The sequence below is a fragment of the Xyrauchen texanus genome, chromosome 22 (genome assembly GCF_025860055.1).
Source record: "Xyrauchen texanus isolate HMW12.3.18 chromosome 22, RBS_HiC_50CHRs, whole genome shotgun sequence".
NCBI classification, from domain to species: Eukaryota; Metazoa; Chordata; class Actinopteri; order Cypriniformes; family Catostomidae; genus Xyrauchen; species Xyrauchen texanus.
In genome coordinates, this window is record NC_068297.1 from 35434405 (window position 1) to 35455114 (window position 20710).

The 20710-nt window shown below is 42.8% G+C and overlaps 1 protein-coding gene across 2 annotated transcripts in view; it reads left to right on the top strand.

Moving 5' to 3' along the window:
• Positions 1–20710, top strand: part of kif6 (kinesin family member 6) — a 482085-nt gene that overhangs the window by 22298 nt on the left and 439077 nt on the right. For both annotated transcript variants that reach the window (XM_052153424.1, XM_052153425.1), the window contains 3 exons: positions 2228–2375; positions 3733–3842; positions 7889–8018. In XM_052153424.1, the coding sequence (XP_052009384.1) occupies positions 2228–2375; positions 3733–3842; positions 7889–8018 (388 nt within the window). The remainder of the gene's footprint in view (positions 1–2227; positions 2376–3732; positions 3843–7888; positions 8019–20710) is intronic.

Sequence of the window (20710 nt, forward strand, 5' to 3'; positions counted from 1 at the left end):
ACATCTCTAGGCAGTTTATGTGCCTGCGCAGTGGGCACCCTTCCAACGGCCCGCGGCTGCATGCCCTTTGCACACGGCGCCCCAACCCAATTTGGAGGCGTCTGTGATGACCAGGACGCGTCGGGACATCTGCTGCAAGTGGACTCCTGTCTGTAGAAAGCGATGATGAACACGGTGCGTGCCGCAGCGCCATGCTCATCTCGGGACTCGAGTCTGGAGCCAGTGCTGAAGCGGTCTTATATGCATCAACCCCAGCGGTGCGACCACCGTGGAGGACGCCATATACCCCAGGAGCCTCTGGAAATGTTTTAAGGGGACCGCATTTCCCGGCCTGAATGCGGTGAGGCATTTCAGCACTGACTGCGCGCTCTCGTTGGTGAGGCACGCTAACATTGAGACTGAGTCTAACTCCATGCCGAGAAAAGAGATGCTCTGAACTGGGGTGAGCTTGCTCTTTTCCTGGTCCCTGTGGGCACATAGTATCTCTCGGGAGTGGGCCAGGATGAGCCAGTCATCAAGGTAGTTGAGAATGTGGATGCCTGCTTCCCGAAGCGGGGCAAGGGCTGCCTCTGCGACCTTCGTGAAGATGCGAGGGGACAGGCACATACCAAAGGGGAGGACCTTGTACTGATATGCCTGTCCGTCGAACGCAAACCATAGAAGGGGTCGATGTCGAGGCAATATTGAGATGTGGAAGTACACGTCCTTCAGGTCTACCGCTGCAAACCAATCTAGATGCCGGACACAAGTTAGTGTCTTTGCATGAGCATTTTGAACGGGAGTTTGTGCAAGGCCCGGTTGAAAACTCGCAAGTCCAAGATCGGTCGTAAACCACCGCCTTTCTTAGATATGATGAAGTAAGGGCTGTAAAACCCTTCTTCAGCTCAGTTGGAGGGACAGGCACTTTCGCACTTTTCGCGTTTTTGCGTTTTTTCGCATCTTCACCGTGTACTGAGGTAAAGCGGACGCCCACAAATGAGGAGGGGGGTCTGGCAAACTGAATTGCATAACCGAGCGGAATGGTCCTGGCCAGCTTGCGTATCAGATTGTGAAGCAACAGTCATGCATCCAAGCTCCGTGCTAGGGGCACAAAGGGGACGATTATTTTCGGGGCTTCGCAGCGGGCCAGAGTTGGTAATACGCCGTCGGGAGGCAAAAAATCCCGAGGCTCTGGTGCTGAGAGAAGACTCGAAGCACTTACCTTGCTCCGCACACCCGGCGGGGGGCGGGTTGGTGACTGAGGAGGAGGTCAAAGGAGGCATCCTCTAGACTTGTCAGAACCGGCTGGCAGGGGGACAACAGTCGTGGAACTGAAGGCGAGAGGTCTGCGTCCAATGTGCCGGGACTGTTGAGGTGTGGCGGCAGAGTGCCGTGAGAACGGCATTTTCAGGCCAGGTGACCCAGAGACAAAGGGAATTGCTCTTATTGAGAATGTGGGTTCGGGCTGCGGCAAAGTAAATAAGCTTAACTGAAGATTCTCCTCCCGGCCCTCCACCGGAGGACGGAGTGGTCTTCTTACCAGCTCCGGAGCAAATGTCTTGGTCCCTGGGTCGTCTGTCTCAGGAACGCTTGGGAGACGGGGGGCATGTGCCTCCTGGGGCTGAGAGCTGGGCCCGGGTTGAGGCGGAGCTGTAACTTTCTTGGGCGCCGCAGGAGGACGCCCTCGGCGGTCAAATGGGGCACGACCCGCACTGGAGGTGCGACGAGGCATGATGTGAGATATAGCCTCCGCCTGCTTCTTCACCGCTGAGAACTGCTGGGCGAAGTCCTCGACGGTGTCGCCGAACTGGGAGACAGGTGCATCGAGGAAGCATGTTTTCTTCACTTCGCGCATCTCCACCATGTTCAGCCACAGATGACGTTCCTGAACCACGAGAGTGGCCATCGCCTGCTCGAGTAACCGCGCTGTGACCTTCGTGGCCCTGAGGGTGAGGTCGGTTGCTGAGCACAGTTCCTGCAGAAGAAAGTCATATACATCTGGGATGGCATGAGGGTGAGAAAATTATGAGAAAGTGTTCATTTTTTTGTGAACTATTCTTTTAAGGATTAGTATTTTTTCATGATGACACATGTAGCACAAAAATGGGACTGTTATGGGACAGCTGGCGCATTCCTGAGAAAAAGCCAGCTGTCAGAAGTTTTGTGGTTATTTTCAGAAAGCTATACAAGGTCTTCGCTTTGAATTGAGATGCCTTCAGATCACTGTTAACCTGGCATCTTTTGACAGTGTGCTGGCAGGTTTTAATGGAACCATCTTCGCCTATGGGCAGACAGGAAGTGGTAAGACCTTCACCATCACTGGAGGTGCAGAGCGGTACAGTGACCGAGGGATCATCCCCAGAACGCTGTCATACTTGTATCAGCATTTCAGCAAGGTGAATAGAGCATTTTCCCTCAAGGCATGATTTCAAACTGCCAAGAGTATTTATTATTATTATTATTATTATTGTTGCTGTTATTAATGCTGATAGATTTTACGTTTGCCGAATTTAAAATTAGTTTACAAATTACCCCTTTATTAACATTTTTGATTTCACTTAGAGTATATATAATTATGAATCAAGTACTATGAAAAACTATACTTGAAAAGAGCTTGATGTCCTATTAAAAGACCTTTCGATTTCAAAAGATCCTCCAGAGTCCAAAAATATATATATTTTTGGACTCTGGAGGATCTTTTGAAATGGAAAGTTCCAAAAATATATATATTTTTGGAACTAAGCTGCACAAATGGCTTGTTCTATCCTTTCACGACTTTGGTACATCACACAAATGACATATATCTGACTCCATTTAGATTAGATTACAAATTAGAAGCTGATTGAGTGATTAGAAGTGGCCTTTGCAGTCACTATGAGGTAATAAGTAGAAAGCAAAATAAATACTATTTTTTCCAATCACCAAGAACGAGCTATAATTTGAAATTATTAGAAACTTTGGACCTGGCTGTGTGAAGCACCTGCTGCTTTTAGAGAAAAATAAACGATGTTAGCCGTTCTGGGACTTTTGCCAGTCTTAGCTGCTAAATTAGACATGCCCCCTCTTTCCAAAACCATGCCCTCTAAAGATACTGTTATGAAGTTGACTGTTGTAACAGAGATGGAGCAGGAGAGAAGCAGCACATCATCTCAATGTTGTCAAAATCAACGATAGCGAAATTTTCTTTCTCAACAAACAAATGAATGCTTAAAGCTGAATTGGCATTTGACTTGAATGATCCACCTCAGCTACCACACTTTCTGCTTCCTGCTTCCAAATTTTGGCTGCTCTGTGAATGCACAGAATGATTGGCTGGCATAAAGTTCCTTTGATTGGCTAACCAAATAATCCTTGCATGGTCCATGGTCACGTTTCGGTTTGTTGATTAGAGTCTAGTGCTGTCATAGAGACAGGTGTTAAATTTTAGGACACTAATGTCAGTGATATCTGTCAGGTGATAGGGATATTTTCTGTAAAATGTTCTGTAAACATGTATCACACCACCTTTAAGACAACAAACCTGCAAACCTGGTGGAATTGCCAGTGGCCATTTACCGGACGATAAACTAAAATAAGAGATGTTTTATTAAAAAAAATGTTGCACGCACAAAACACTTTACTAATAAGTGAACTCAGGGGAAGAAAATGAAAAACAAATTGAAATGAAAAACTACAGTAAGATTTATTTCTTATTTAATTGTTTTGAAATTACTTTGGTATACTTTACTCAAATAGTTGTATTTCTGTTTACAGGACAGCAGCATGGTCTATTCAACCCACATTTCTTACCTGGAAATCTACAATGAGTCCGGCTATGATCTCCTGAATCCCCAACATGAGGCATCTTGTCTAGAGGACCTACCGTCAGTCTAACTATTGCCTCCCACTTTCCAGTTCTCAATGAACTGAAATGAAATTAAATGAAAAAATATTTCATCTGTTCATTATTTTAATAACTTAGCTGACTCAAAGTGTGGTTAGCCTAATTCATTATGGGGGGTATGGCACCAGAGCAATTCAGGGGAGCACAGAGAATAATTATAAATTAATAGCTTCATGGACCATAGTCCAGCTCAATATACCTTAGCTTTATGGCTTTGTAATACTGTTAAATGTCGTGAACGCATGTTTATCATGCATGCATCAACTGTGAGCGAATGCAAATCACTCCCCTTGCACGTAGATTCCCTTCACTCTCGCACAAACTGGATGCGTGCTCTTAAATTCTCCCTGCTCTCGCTCAAAGAGTGTGTACACACTCAAAACGTGTCCTGTGCACTCGTGAATCTGTTATAAACCATATAGCTCTGCCTCTATGGCAAGACAAATTGATGCAGTATATGAATTGTTGATATCAATAATTTAATTTTCTCTAGTTAAAATTATAATTCTTGGTATCAGGAATGGAATTACTACTTGTTGAGATCCAAATTCTTAATATCACTAACTACAGTGCATCTGGAAAGTATTCACAGCACTTCACTTAATCCACATTTTGTTATGTTACAGCCTAATTCCAAAATGGAATAAATTCAATATTTTCCTCAAAATTCTACAAGCAGTACCCCATAATGACAACATGAAAGAAGTTTGTTTGAAATCTTTGCAAATTTATTAAAAATAAAAAACGAAAAAATCACATGTACATAAGTATTCACAGCCTTTGCCATGAAACTCAAAATTGAGCTCAGGTGCATCCTGTTTCCACTGATCATCCTTGAGATGTTTATACAACTTGATTGGAGTCCACCTGTGGTGAATTCAGTTGATTGGACATGATTTGGAAAGGCACACACCTGTCTATATAAGGTCCCACAGATAACAGTGCATGTCAGAGCACAAACCAAGCCATGAAGTCCAAGGAATTGTCTGTAGACCTCCGAGACAGGATTGTATCGAGGCACAGATCTGGGGAAGGGTACAGAAACATTTGAAATGAAATGGCGTCCACCACCCAGTGGGAGAGCCTCTGTTTGGAGACAGCGTTCCCTTTCCACTGTCCACCAAAGCTGACAAAGAGCTGCTCAGAATGTCTAAAGCTCTGCGTGCGGTCCAAATAGGTACGCAAAGCATGTACCGGACACAGCAACGAAGGGGCTTTTGACCAGAAAATGGGACTTTTAGGCATGGCCTGTAGCGCCCCCTAATGGCGAATATGGGCCATTCTTTGTGCAGTACTTCAGAGTGATGTCATCTTGAAGAATGTTAGGTTTCAAAAACCATCAGTCAAAATTACATTTGATTTATTGACACATATATATTGATAAAATGTGGACATTTACATAAACACACCCCTTTCAGCCATTTTGTATTGTATTAATTTTTCCTAAGTAATGTTTGCAAAGACTTCAATTCTACACATGTGTACCAAATTTCAAGTCAATTGGAGCTACAGTTCAGGAGAAGAAGAGTTTTGTAGGTTTTCCCAGATTTTCACTGTACAGGAAAATCCTTCATGGCGGAAGTTATGGGTCCTTGAGGCTTTTTTGTTCACCGTGAGAAATGAGGCATGTACACCAAGTTTCAGAAGAATTGGACAAATGGGGTGGATATGCTATCACTTTGAAAATAACTTTTTTGGCCGTGGCCTGTAGCGCCACCTATGGGCCATTCTTGGTTTGGGGGTACCCGTTGGCATGGAGTATCAATGTACAAAATTTGAAAATATTTGACCAGAAAATGGGACTTTTGGTCATGGCCTGTAGCGCCCCCAAGGGCTGCACTTGCAGGTTCACTACCTGGTCTCTGAAGGGTGTGGTAGGAACCTTGGGCACGTAGCCCGGCCACGGTCTTAGTATCACATGTGTGTCTGCTCTGTCCAGGGTTTGAATGTTTGCCGGCAGGCGGGGGTGACCATCACACAGTGCGTGCCGCGGCGCCATGCTTGTCTCGGGACTCGAATATGGAGCCAGTGCTGAAGCGTTCTCATATGCATCAACCCCAGCATTGCGACCACCGCTTAGGATGCCGTATGCCCCAGGAGCCTCTGGAAAGGTTTTAAAGGGACCGCAGTGCCTGACCTGAAGGCGGCGAGGCATTCCGGCACTCCGAACTGGGGTGACATTGATCTTTTCCCAGTTGACCTGAAGCCCTAAGCGGCTGAGATGCCGGAGCACCTGGTCCCTGTGGGTGCGTAGAAACTCTCAGGAGTGGGCCAGGATGAGCCAGTCATCGAGGTAGTTGAGTATGCGGATGCCGGCTTCTCGGAGCGGGGCAAGGGCTGCCTCTGCGACCTTCGTAAAGACACGAGGGGACAGGGACATGCCGAAGGGGAGGACCTTGTACTGATACGCCCGGCCGTCGATCACGAACCGTAGAAAGGGTCGATGTCGAGGCAATATTGAGAAGTGGAAGTACGCGTCCTTCAGGTCTTCCACTGCAAACCAATCTAGATGCTACGACCGCAACATTGCCATAGTCATGTTCTCGTAGTGATAACATGAACCATCCACAAACACTGCCTCGGTGTGATCACAGCCCAGACACACAAGACAGCGTCTTTGGCCGTCTGAAGCCGAGAGCACTCTACTGCATCCAGGAACAACACAGAAAGGCATCTTTATAAAGACGCGTCCAGAAAAGGACGTTCAGCGCCGCTGTGTATTGCTCCTTTAGAGAAAGTTATTTTAGAGAAATAACTTTTAGAGAAAATCACTCTTTTTAGGTTTTGTGCTGTCGAAGAGAAGGAGAAAGCCGCTGAAGTGCGCCGTAGATCCAACAGCAGTATCGCTCAGAGGTAGAGGAACAGGTGTGTGACTCGCAGCTCGCTGCATACACAATCATCGGCTCCGAAGAAAATTTCTGAATGAAACAGATGCATTTCCCCGCCTTTTTACCAATATGTCCGGGGGCGGGACATGCAAATTGGCCTTTTTTCATAGTTTTGAGGTATATTCGGCGCTCAAGAGAGACCCCTAGTGTCGCTTCTTCGACACAACGTCGAAGTGAGCGACAGACGGGGAATGGTAGTTTTTGTCTTGAATAACTTTTTCATATGAATATTATTTTGCACATGAAGACATTTTCAGTGACAAAAGTGAGAGGAAATTTGATTTGCTCAACCAGATGTCAAGAAGTTTCATTTACTTGTGTATGTGGGCTACAATGTTACCCTAAACTCTTGCTTCATGAATCTGTCCATATATTCTTCATTTTGCTCCTTTAGTTCTTTTTCTTGTAGTCTCCATCTCAATTATTACTACTCTGTTCTACTTTATTTTCCACTTTTAGGGCCTTTAATTTCTAATGTTTCACTGATTTTGTAAACATGCCACGGATTTGGTCATATTGGAATCTGATCATATTGGCATTTTTCACTTCACTTTAATTTTCCTCTTGTCTCCCTCTTTACACTCTGTGGACATTTAACTCAAGGCCTGGTGTCCCACAAATTGCAAACTGCTAAAACAAATAGACCATGCCCACTCCTTTTTTAGTGGTATAAATTGTTTTCTTGGTGTTTACTAACGCATGAATCACTAAATCCCTAAATATTACATTTCAGCGCATACAGTAACTAAATACTACGTAAAATACTAGTAAAATAAATACTACGGACATAAATAATAACTGAAAATTATTCAAAACCTCAAAATTAATGATACTTAGCTTACAGGACTTGCACAAGTTAATGATTAGCCCCAAGGCACTTGAAAAAAGCAATAATTTATCAGTTTGTTTTGAAAATGCAAGGCAATTCAATATAAAATTTTAAGCGATCCGCTCAATGGATTGCATGTGTGTGTGTGTGTGTGAGTGAGAGTAAAGTATGGCTCATGCCCTGGCTGCAGTCAACTGATGCACCCTTTTCTTGACATGTCTTTAGATTTGATGATTACAAAATGCTAGACTTTTCATTTGTTTGTGATATGAGTGAGTTTTCTGATCTTAATGTTATGTCATTGTCTAGGAGGGTGACAGTTATGGAAGATCCAGACCAGAACATTCACCTCAAGAACCTGTCGTTACTACAGTCAGCCAATGAAGAGGAGGCTTTGGATTTGCTTTTCTTAGGGGACACTAATCGTATGATTGCAGAGGTGAAAACGTCAGCTCTCTATTTGCTTGCTACTTTTTTGCTACCCTGTTGAAAAGCTATTTTTGCTTGTCACCAGCTTATGTTGGGTTTTGGTGCTGGTCTCCCAGCATAGGATGCAAGTGTGCTGTCTGTACTGGAGCTACGGTTTGGGAGAAGAATTTTGTAGGTTTTTCCAAATTTTCAATGTACAGGAAAATCTATCATGTCGGAAACTACGGGTCCTTGAGGCTTTTTGTTTCCCATGAGAAATGAGGCATTTACACCAAGTTTCAGAAGAATTGGACAAATGGGGTGGAAATAACATCACTTTGAAAATGGAAAATTTGGCCGTGGTCTGTAGCGCCCCCTAAGGTTGAATGTGGGCCATTCTTGGTTTGGGGGTACCCGTTGGCATGGAGTATCAATGTACAAAATTTGAAAATATTTGACCAGAAAATGGGACTTTTGGGCATGGCCTGTAGCACCCCCTAAGGGCGAATGTGGGCCATTCTTGGTTTGTGGGTTTCTGTTGGCCTGTAGTATCAATCAGAGGTGGGACCAAGTCATTGTTTTCCAAGTCACAAGTAAGTCTCAAGTCATTGCATTAAAGTCCCTAGTCAAGTCCCAAGTCAAGGCAGGCAAGTCCAAGTTAATTTACAAGTCCTCAACTTTTAGCTTCAAGTCTTAAACAAGTCATTTGTGTGCTTTTCCCAAATTAGTGTCAGAGTATTAATTACTATATTAAATTATACATATTGTATCTAGAAGTTTCTAATTTATAATCTAATTTTATCTTCTTTTTTTATCGATATCTACCTGTAAAGACTAAAGAGGGTAATAAATATGATACATGGATCTTATCTTTGGACACACATTAAGGCAAACCAAACTTTTACTCTAAACACGCAGTGAAAGGACGCTGAACGTGCTGAACTGGTGAATGAAATCTGAAATATTACCAGGCAGTGGCTAATTGCAGACATTTAAGTTGCATATACAAGTTATATACTTTAAAGGGCTGCGAACAGAGTAAATTATTGGTTTTGTGATTTTTAGAACCATAACCAATATAATTAAATAAATATAGCTAAACGCATGACAGAGGACCAGCACGTCCGCAAAAGAATGAGTGTGTTTACATGCATGTTAGGGCTGGGAGGACGTCGAAGCAAAAAATACGTCGACGCAAAATATGCGCGTCGATTCGTCGGACCCAAAACAAAGATGGCGCCGCCGGCGAGTAGTAGCAACACGAGTTGCCTCAGACTATCAGAAGTGCAAGGCGGCATGCACTCGTTCCTCTAAAGTATGGGAATTCTTTAATTTAAAAGGAAACAATTCCGTGATATGTCGTCTTTGCAACATGGAGATAGCCTTCCATTCTAGCACCACGGCAATGCACCAGCATCTGAAGAGGCGCCACCCGGGAGCAGCTGCAGATGACAGCACCGTACGTTTTTTTTCAACTCCCCACTTTGCACTCGATGTTGGAGTAGGCTATAATACGTTGTCGACACCTAAAGTTTTCGCTTATAGCTATTAATAATGCGCTTATAGCTATGAATGTCGTGAAAAATACATAGAGGACACTGACAACGCGCTGACAGACAGGATCAAGCAGGTAACATTTAATAAAGTCTCAACTTTCAAATTTGGTCATTCAAAGAAAATTAAACCATAAATAGGCCTACTATTTTGTGGCTCTTTAATGTGTCGTGACAGATTGCCTCAGTTAATGCTGCTCGTGAACCGATCATCTTTTCCTTGGTTAATTTATAGCATCAAATAGGCTAAACATGAATGTAGCCTACATCAGAAGGACTGTTGTTTTATCCGTGGAAAGATGTCAGTACAGTAGCCTAAAATCCATTATTCAAATTCAAATCCACCGACATTAATCTTCTCTCTCCTGACTACTTTGTCGGACAAAAATGGCGTATTATGATTGATTGATCAGATCGCTAGTCAATCAAACTCCCGGCAAATGTTTTTTTTTTTACATTTTATACACCCCAACCCCCGATGAAACCGGTATTACCGGTGTTGTCACAAGTCGATTAATCGAATCGAAATCGAATCGGACTGAAAAAAATGAATCGTTAGATTAATCGATGCGTCGAAAAAATAAATCGCTAGATTAATCGTTTAAAAAATAATCGTTTATTCCAGCCCTAATGCACGTTCTAACCAGTTATGCTCAAAAAGCACCAACGTGTGTGGTCACAATAAATGGCGTTCCTTTATCGAGGTCATACAACAGCGTAATAAAACACCGGGTAGATTTTGTCCATTACACCAATTGCTATAAAACGTTAAATGCTACTGACCGCAGTAAAAAAATAGTTTGCGGTTCGATATGCAGACTTTGTTAGCCTGTAAATCTGCTATGTGCTGCCATAGACATGTATACTGAACCATAGCTAACGTAAATTAGTTAACAACTTACCTCTGTCTGTGGATTTTCAGATGCCTCACAAAATTGGACGTTGTCGACGATGTGTCTGTAATTTTGGAACCTCAGGTTCTACATGTTGCAATCCTTTTGTTGCCTTCAACGCTGTATTCAATATATCCCAATTATATTCTTGGTTTGTGGGTTACCATTGGCCTGTAGTATCAGTGTACAAAATTAGAACATTTTTGACACAAAAATGGGAATTTTGGGCATGGCCTGTAGCGAACCGCTAATGGTGAATGTGGGCAATTCTTTGCGCAGTAGATGAGCAATGTTATCTTGAAGCATGTTACGTTTGAAAAACCATCAGTCAAAATTACATTTGATTTATTGACATTTATATATTGAGGCACTGTGTACATTTACATAAACACGCCCATTTCAGCCATTTTGTATTGTATTCATTTTTGCTAAGTAATGTTAGGAAAGATTTCAATTCTACACACGTACACATGTACATTCAATGTACAGGAAAATATATCATGTCGGAAACTACGGGTCCTTGAGGCTTTTTGTTTCCCATGAGAAATGAGGCATGTACACCAAGTTTCAGACGAATTGGACAAATGGGGTGGAAATGATATCACTTTGAAAATGGGACATTTGGCCATGGTCTGTAGCGCCCCCTAAGGGTGATTGTGGGCCATTCTTGGTGTGCGGTTTCCTGTTGGCCTGTAGTATCAATGTACCCAATTAGAACATTTTTGACCAGAAAATAGCTCTTTTCGGCGTGGCCTGTTGCGCCCCTAAAGGCAAATGTTGGCCATTATTGGTTTAGGGGTTACCGTTGGCCTGTAATATCAATGTACAAAATTAGAAAATTTTAGACCTGAAAATGGGACTTTTGGGCATGGCCTGTAGCGCCCCCTTAGGGCGAATGTGGGCCATTCTTTGCACCTTCAGAGTGATGTCATCTTGAAAAATGTTAGGTTTGAAAAACCATCAGTCAAAATGACATTTGATTTATTGACATATACACTCACCTAAAGGATTATTAGGAACACCATACTAATACTGTGTTTGACCCCCTTTTGCCTTCAGAACTGCCTTAACTCTACGTGGCATTGATTCAACAAGGTGCTGATAGCGTTCTTTAGAAATGTTGGCCCATATTGATAGGATAGCATCTTGCAGTTGATGGAGATTTGTGGGATGCACATCCACGGCACGAAGCTTCCGTTCCACCACATCCCAAAGATGCTCTATTGGGTTGAGATCTGGTGACTGTGGGGGCCATTTTAGTACAGTGAACTCATTGTCATGTTCAAGAAACCAATTTGAAATGATTCGAGCTTTGTGACATGGTGCATTATCCTGCTGGAAGTAGCCATCAGAGGATGGGTACATGGTGTCCATAAAGGGATGGACATGGTCAGAAACAATGCTCAGGTAGGCCGTGGCATTTAAACGATGCCCAATTGGCACTAAAGGGCCTAAAGTGTGCCAAGAAAACATCCCCCACACCATTACACCACCACCACCAGCCTGCACAGTGGTAACAAGGCATGATGGATCCATGTTCTCATTCTGTTTACGCCAAATTCTGACTCTACCATCTGAATGTCTCAACAGAAATCGAGACTAATCAGACCAGGCAACATTTTTCCAGTCTTCAACTGTCCAATTTTGGTGAGCTCTTGCAAATTGTAGCCTCTTTTTCCTATTTGTTGTGGAGATGAGTGGTATCCGGTGGGGTCTTCTGCTGTGTAGCCCATCCGCCTCAAGGTTGTGCATGTTGTGGCTTCACAAATGCTTTGCTGCATACCTCGGTTGTAACAAGTGGTTATTTCAGGCAAAGTTGCTCTTCTATCAGCTTGAATCAGTCGGCCCATTCTCCTCTAACCTCTAGCATCAACAAGGCATTTTCACCCACGGGACTGCCGCATACTGGATGTTTTTCCCTTTTCACACCATTCTTTGTTAACCCTAGAAATGGTTGTGCGTGAAAATCCCAGTAACTGAGCAGATTGTGAAATACTCAGACCGGCCCGTCTGGCACCAACAACCATGCCACGCTCAAAATTGCTTAAATCACCTTTCTTTCCCATTCTGACATTCAGTTTGGAGTTCAGGAGATTGTCTTGACCAGGACCAAACCCCTAAATGCATTGAAGCAACTGCCATGTGATTGGTTGATTAGATAATTGCATTAATGAAAAATTGAACAGGTGTTCCTAATAATCCTTTAGGTGAGTGTATATTGAGGCAATGTAGAAATTTCAGCCATTTTGTGTTGTATTCACATTCTTTGCATAGTAATTCAGAACTAGAAAAAAAAGTTTGTCAAAACAAATTTTGATGTTGTCTTGAGAAAGGCTGAACCTTGAACCAACACTGGAACTCAATGATAACAATAAAACAAGATCACTTCAAAAATATGAAATGTTCAAAATATGAAATATGTGCAATTACTTGAAAATTGTTTAAGCTCTCCATGTCATTATGTAGCGTGGCCACATAAGGGGATGTTTTATATAAGGTTTATGGCATTATACTAATTATTGTTGTCATTATTGCCTATTAGTTATATTGCTTTCCCCTGTTATCTGTCATTCCCTCAGCTTTTGTGTGTTCATCCCCATCTCTGTTCACGCGAGATCTTCGCATGGTTTTGTGTTACGTGTTTTCCTGCCACGTAAACAGGAAGTATCTTTCACTTTCTATTTAAGGAACCGCTATGCCGGTTTTCAGACGCTCATTTGCGAGTATGCTTACACAAAACTTCATTCATACATTGGATTACACTGGTGACTGACCTGGAAGCGCTGAGACGCCGTTTCTCTCGTGGAGTATATTCGTTTGGCTCGCAGCCTGGATTACTTTTATCAGAGGACATTGGCCGGTCATCATTACTTCATCACTTGATCGTGCTCACGGACTATCAAAAAACCCGGTGAGGCTGATCTGACACTGTAAATAACTCTGGGCACTCTGGATTTCACTTTTACATGTATATACACCTTGTTTGTTATTGTTGTAAATATTATTGGTTTGTAAATACACTTGAGTTTATTGGTTGTTTCATCAGTGTTGAATAATATTTTTCTACTCTACTCCATTACCTTACAATAGAAACGGTACTGTTGTTCCCAAAATAGTGTAAACTCCACTCAAAGATTTTGGGGAGTGTTACATAGTGGTGGCCCGTACGGGGACTACGTGCGGTTTCTTTTTGGTTATAGTGTTTTTTTTTGTGTGTCCATAAATATGGAGGAAGAGACACAGGTAAATGGAGCAGTAATTAAGGTACATACTGAGACTGATGTGCATGAGTTAAGGTGTAGCTCTGATGAAACTGAGGATGCTGATTTCACTGCGGGCCCGTTTGTTACCAGACGTAACCCGACAGATGAAATAGCATCTATACTAAGTTCTTTATATAATTCTGATGAAGATGATGATGATGATGATGAAAGAGAAGTAGTGAATATAAATGTTGTACATACAATGCAAATGGAGATTGATAAACTTAAGGTGGATTTATTGGCTCTTAATGCAAAAATACAACATAATGAACAGGAATTTAAACAGTCTGTAGATAGTTCCCTTAATAGGGAAACTAGTTTCCGGGAGGCAGTGGACGCTGGCTTAGCAGACTTAGAAGATCATTTCCAGAGGTCTGTAGAGAAGTTGGAGAGAGCGGTGGTTGATTGTTTCCTGCGGAGAGATGCTAGATGGGAAAATCAAATGAAAAAAATAAGATTCACCAGTACCCCATCTCGATCTCAAATACAGACTTTTTACCCTGCCTCTTCCCTATCTACAGTCACTAACTTGAAAACTCCTGTACCAGCAACACGACTTAAAGTCCCCCCTGTAAACAGAGACAACGCTACCTATGATGTCACTGCTGGAGCACGAATATCTAACCTGGCTCACCCTTCATGTATGCCCAATATGTCATCTTTCTGTGGGAAACCCCCTATCCGTCTGGAATTTCCTTCCTTCGGTGAGTCTAGCGAGACATCCGACGTACTCCATTTCGTCGAACAGGTCGAAAATTATCTGGCCATTAGACCCCTGCCTAGTGTGGAGCTCTTGGCACCCTGAGTACCGTGCTCAAAGGACCCGCTTTAAGCTGGTGGAAGGCAGAAAAGAACAAGGTAACAGATTGGCAATCCTTCAAAGATGCTTTCATGTCTGCTTTTCTTCCAGAGGATTACCTCACTGAAGTGGAAGACAAGTTGAGGTCACTGGTGCAGCAACCCAATCAGCATTTGAGAGATTTCGCCTATGATTACCGGGCCCTCTGCCTCAAATGGAAGCCGGCCATCACAGAAGAGGAGATGGTGAGCCGCATTCTTAATAACATCAACCCAAGGGTTGCGGGCTGTCTGAGAGGGACGGTGAAATCAGTGGAACAGCTGGTGAAGGTGGGATCTATGGTGGAGAAGGACTGGATGGGAGCAAAAGATTACTGGCAGAAAGTGGGAAAATTTAACTGCAAAGAGACAACAAATAAAAGACCACCTGAACGCCATACCTCTAAAAATCTAGCAGGAGTATCCATTGCTCAACTCCACCCAATGACATCCCTTCTAGTAGTGCCAATAACAATAAAAGGACAAGAGGTGAAGGTGGTGCTGGATACAGGGAGCACATACACCCTTATTCAGGAAAGCCTGTGGAGACAGTTAGGAGGGGAAACGAAACCTGACCCTCCAGGCCCTCTTCAGCGGTTCATTATGGTTGATGGAAAAATGCACCAGGCGATCAACAGGAAGACAGTCTGTTATGAGTGGCATGACAAGATATGCAGGTTGGACACCTATGTTATGAAGGCTGCTCACCTGGCCTTTCCCCTTATAGCTGGTCTGGACTTCCTGAGAGCCGCTGAAGCCATAGTGGACGTGGGACACTGGAGATATGGTCTGAAAATGGGCAAAGGATATATTTATTATCCATTTCTAACTGCCCATCTTAATCCTGTATTGTCTTCACATCTGATGGGAGAAAACCTAGGCATGACCGCTGCGGTGAGTCTATATGCCTTACCTCCAACTTCATCCATTCCTTACTTACACACACAAGTTATTCCCAGATGGGACTCCGACAATCAGGAAGAATTGAAAAAGCTGATGGATAATTGGCCTCGTACCACCTCTCAAGTCCTGGGAAAAACATCTGTGGAACAGCACAAAATTATACTGTCTGACGAAATGCCCATGAGATCCAGAGCTTATAGAGTCTCACCTTTTAAGAAGAAGATGATCGATGAGCAAGTGGAACAAATGCTACGAGACCATATCATCGAGCCTTCTTTCTCTCCCTGGTCATCACCTGTAGTCCTGGTCTCCAAACCCGATGGTTCCTACAGGTTTTGTGTGGACTATAGGAAGCTTAATAGTAAGACCATACCTGATGCTTATCCAATGCCTATAATCCACGACATCTTAGAATCCATGGAAAGTGCCTCCTGGTTCAGCACATTGGATTTGCAGTCAGGGTACTGGCAGGTTGAAATGGAGGAAGGTAGCAAAGCCAAAACAGCCTTCATCACCTCATAAGGTCTATTCCAGTTCCGCTCCATGCCATATGGATTACGGAATGCCGCTGCCACCTTCCAGAGGCTGATGGAGAAGGTCCTAGCAGAGTTGAGAGGGAAGTTTTGTTTCGTTTATATTGATGACATCATAGTCTATTCAAGGTCTTTACAACAACATGTACAACACCTGAACACCATTCTGCAAAGACTAAACCAAGCTTCGCTTTCTCTGAACATGAAGAAGTGTCACTTCTTTAAGAAGCAGCTGAAGTTTCTTGGACATATAGTCTCAGAGAAAGGAGTGGAGGTCGACCCTGAAAAGACCAGAGCGGTAGCTGAATATCCTCCTTCCAAAGACATTAAAGCCCTCCAACGCTTCTTGGGATTAGCCGGGTGGTACCACAAGTTCATTCCCCATTTTGCCGACATCACAGCTCCATTAAACAATCTAAAAAAGAAAGGAGTGAAGTGGGATTGGACTCCTGAGTGTCAAACCAGCCTGGAGAATATTAAACAAATATTACAGAACCCCCAGTATTGATGCAACCTGACCTCAACCAACCTTTCCAGGTTCATACAGATGCCAGTGATGTGGGCTTAGGAGCCATTATTACCCAGCAAACTCCTGAGGGGGAACGGGTAATAGCTTACGCATCACGAACATTGCGTGGACCAGAAGTGAATTATTCAACGGCTGAAAAAGAGTGTCTAGCTGTAGTCTGGGCGGTGGAAAAGTGGAAACATTACCTAGAAGGAAGACAGTTCGACATTTATAGTGACCATGCTGCCTTAACTTGGGCCTTCAATAGCCCTAAAACCTCCTCTCGGCTGACCCGGTGGACTCTTAGGTTACAGCAATTCATCTTCCAAGTACATCACAGAAGAGGATGTCTGAACCTGGGTCCAGATGCCTTGTCACGAGTCTGTGAATCCTCTGAAAGTGAAAGTGTGCCCTGTCTGGCCATAGTAAAATCAAAATGTGCCTCGGACATACCCCACACGTTAGAGGAAATCTCACAAGCACAAAGACATGACAATACGGTGTCTCTCCTCCAGCTGGCCAAAAAAACCAGAAAGGTTCAAGAAAACCAGATTACCTTTGAGGTCCACCAGGGGGTGTTATATCGCCGGGTTCCTGTCAAGAACAATGGAAATAAATTCCAACTGGTTGTTCCTCAGGCATTAATTCCTGGTTTCTTGCATTAGCGTACACGATAACCCGCTGGGAGGACATCTGGGACGGCTGAAAACCTTACTGAGGCTCTTGGAGGTGGCATGGTGGCCAACTGTCCGTAAGGATGTCTGGCAGTACGTCAAAGGATGTGAAACATGTAAAAAATATAAACATGAAAATACAAAACCCAGCGGTTTCTTACAACAGACGCAAGTGACAGAACCAGGTCACACCTTGGGGATGGATTTTATGGGACCTTTCCCGACCAGTAAGAAACAAAACACTTACTTACTGGTGGTTGTTGATTATTACACCAAATGGGTAGAGTTGTTCCCCCTTCGAGATAGTAAGACCCCTAAGATTGTCAAAATTCTCAGGGAAGAGATCTTTACCCGATGGGGGGTCCCAAAATACATCATTTCTGACCGGGGAGCACAATTCACTTCTAACGTACTGTCCGAGCTATGCCGATCCTGGGGAAGCATACAGAAACTCACTACCAGCTATCACCCTCAAACAAACCTCACAGAAAGAATAAACAGGACAGTAAAAACTATGATTGCGTCATATGTGGGACAATACCATCAAACATGGGACCAGTGGTTACCTGGGCTAAGGTTTGCTATCAACACGGCACACCAAGAAACAACAGGGAGAACTCCGGCTGAATTAATGCTGGGCAGACAGCTTCACGGTCCACTAGAGAGGCTGATCCTCAAAAACCCCACTCCTGACCAAACAGCCTATAATATAATTGAAAGACAGAACATCATGGCAGAGGAGGTAAAGCACAGAGTAGGGGTGCAACAATCTAGACAAGCTAGATACTATAATGCCCGACGGAAAGATGCGCAGTTCCAGCCGGGTGATCTAGTCTGGGTTAAAATTCACCCTCTCTCGTCTTCCTCGAATAAATACTCTGCTAAGCTAGCGCCCAAGTGGGAGGGTCCAGCTGAAGTAATAAAAAAAATGGGGCCAATAAATTACACCGTTCGCTGGGGAGACCCATGTAGAACAGAAATTTTAAATGTGGTGAACCTAAAACGCTGGTACGGACGATCTCCTCCTATGCCGATGGCTGGGGGGGGGGGGAGGATCTATGTAGCGTAGCCACATAAGGGGATGTTTTATATATAAGGTTTATGGCATTAAACTAATTATTGTTGTCATTATTGCCTATTAGTTATATTGCTTTCCCCTGTTATCTGTCATTCCCTCAGCTGTTGTGTGTTCATCCCCATCTTCGCGTGGTTTTGTGTTACGTGTTTTCCTGCCACGTAAACAGGAAGTATCTTTCACTTTCTATTTAAGGAACCGCTATGCTGGTTTTCAGATGCTCATTTGCGAGTACGCTTACACAAAACTTCATTCATACATTGGATTACACTGGTGACTGACCTGGAAGCGCTGAGACGCCGTTCCTCTCGTGGAGTATATTCGTTTGGCTCGCAGCCTGGATTACTTTTATCAGAGGACATTGGCCAGTCATCATTACTTCATCACTTGATCGTGCTCACGGACTATCAAAAAACCCGGTGAGGCTGATCTGAACACTGTAAATAACTCACTTTTCACTTTTACATGTATATACACCTTGTTTGTTATTGTTGTAAATATTATTGGTTTGTAAATACACTTGAGTTTATTGGTTGTTTCATCAGTGTTGAGTAATATTTTTTTACTCTACTCCATTACCTTACAATAGAAACGGTACTGTTGTTCCCAAAATAGTGTAAACTCCACTTAAAGATTTTGGGGAGTGTTACAATTATTCCACATACGGCATTCACTAAGATTTTCACTTTGTCCTAAGACTTCATTTTATGCATTGTAAAAATAAGTGAATATTAAAGGGATATTTGATTATTTCCTCACCCTCATGCAGTCCCAGATGTGTATGACTTTCTTCTGCAGAAATTGAATGAAGATGTTTAGAAGAATATCTCAGCTCTGTTGGTCCATTCAATGTAAGTAAATGAGCAGTGGTGAGAAACAGATCAATAATTAAGTAATTTTTTACTATAAATCTTTACTTTCACTTTCATAAGCGCTCTTCTCTCTTAAGAGTTCTTTTTCTGTTTTTTTTTTTTGTGATTTACATAAGCATATCACCCCTCCTGAGCAGGGAGGACAATTGATTGTAAAAAAAAAATAAATATATATATATATATATATATATATATATATATATACAATATATACTATTGATCTGTTTCACACCCACACCTATAATATCACTTCTGAAAGTATGGATTAAACCACTGGAGTGTTATGGGTTAATTTTATGTTGCATTTATGTGATTTTTGTACCTTCTTAGTTCTGATCACCATTCAAGTGCATTGAAAGCACCAACAGGGCTGATTTATTCTTCTAAAAAGCTTAATTTGTGTTCAGCAGACGAAAGAAAGAAATACACATTGAGATGATAAAATACAGACTGCGTGAATGGTTGATTTGGGTCTCTTGATTTTTGTGACGTGTTTCAGAAAGATGCTCGTGAAGACAGAGAAGTCGCACCCTGTTTATTTTCTTTATTTTACAAAAGCACAAGGTTTTGTTGTTATTGTAAATGAACACAAATAAAAGTAGACCTTTTATAGTTTGTAACGATGTCTTACATCTGTATGGGCATTTTTCTTAAGTTGTCTCTGCTGTTTCGAGAGAAAAATCTAGCAAGATGTCACCTGGAATAATGCCAGAATTCAATATAATGACACCCGATTTCTTTCTCAACTGTTTATGTTCACTTGAGACATAACAGAATTCCAATACATCATGCATTTTGACATTTTGTTGTATGAAATTGTCCGTTCAAATGCAAGAAGAAGCGAAAGTGATCTCTCATCGGGGTGCGTGCGTTAGACGCGATGCGGCTCGCTGTGCCACACACACTGCTCGCAAACATTTATTTGAGTTGTTTTGCCATTTGTTGAGTTGAATAGTGTAAAATCGCTTGAATGTTCAAACTGGAAAGCATTAAAACACACAATTGACATACCTTCGTGCAGACACAAACAAAATTCATCTGGCTTCTTAGTCTGGAGCTCCACCCACTAGTAGACTGAATTGCCCATTAGAGAGATTGCTCCAGGAGAGGTGCGTTTGGTAGACAGAGTTACTCCAGTAGAGGGAGCCTCTTTGCTTTACATTTTTGATCATCATTTATATAAAAAGCTTAAGTCGCATCATGTAAAAAAGACATACCAGCAAACTTCAGAACAGTCCCCAGGTCTGTGGCGAGTTTGTTGCTTGTAGCATTAAAGCTCTTGGAGGTAAGGCTGTTGAAATTTTAGTCTCAGAAAAATACAAAATAGTATTAATAATTATATTAATGATAAGTTGATGTAACATAACAATATGTTGGCTTTCTCAAGCCCTCTGGACTCGTCAGAACCGGGCGGCCAGGGGGGAAATAGTCGTGGGTCCGGAGGCAGTGGGTCCGGGCTGGGTGACCCAGAGAAAGAGGAAATTACTCTTTTATTGAGAATGTGGGTTCAAAGAAAACAAACTGAACTGAAGATTCTCCTCCCCGCCCTCCACCATGGGACGGAGTGGTCTGCTTACCAGCTCCGGAGCAAACATCTCGATCTCTGGATCGT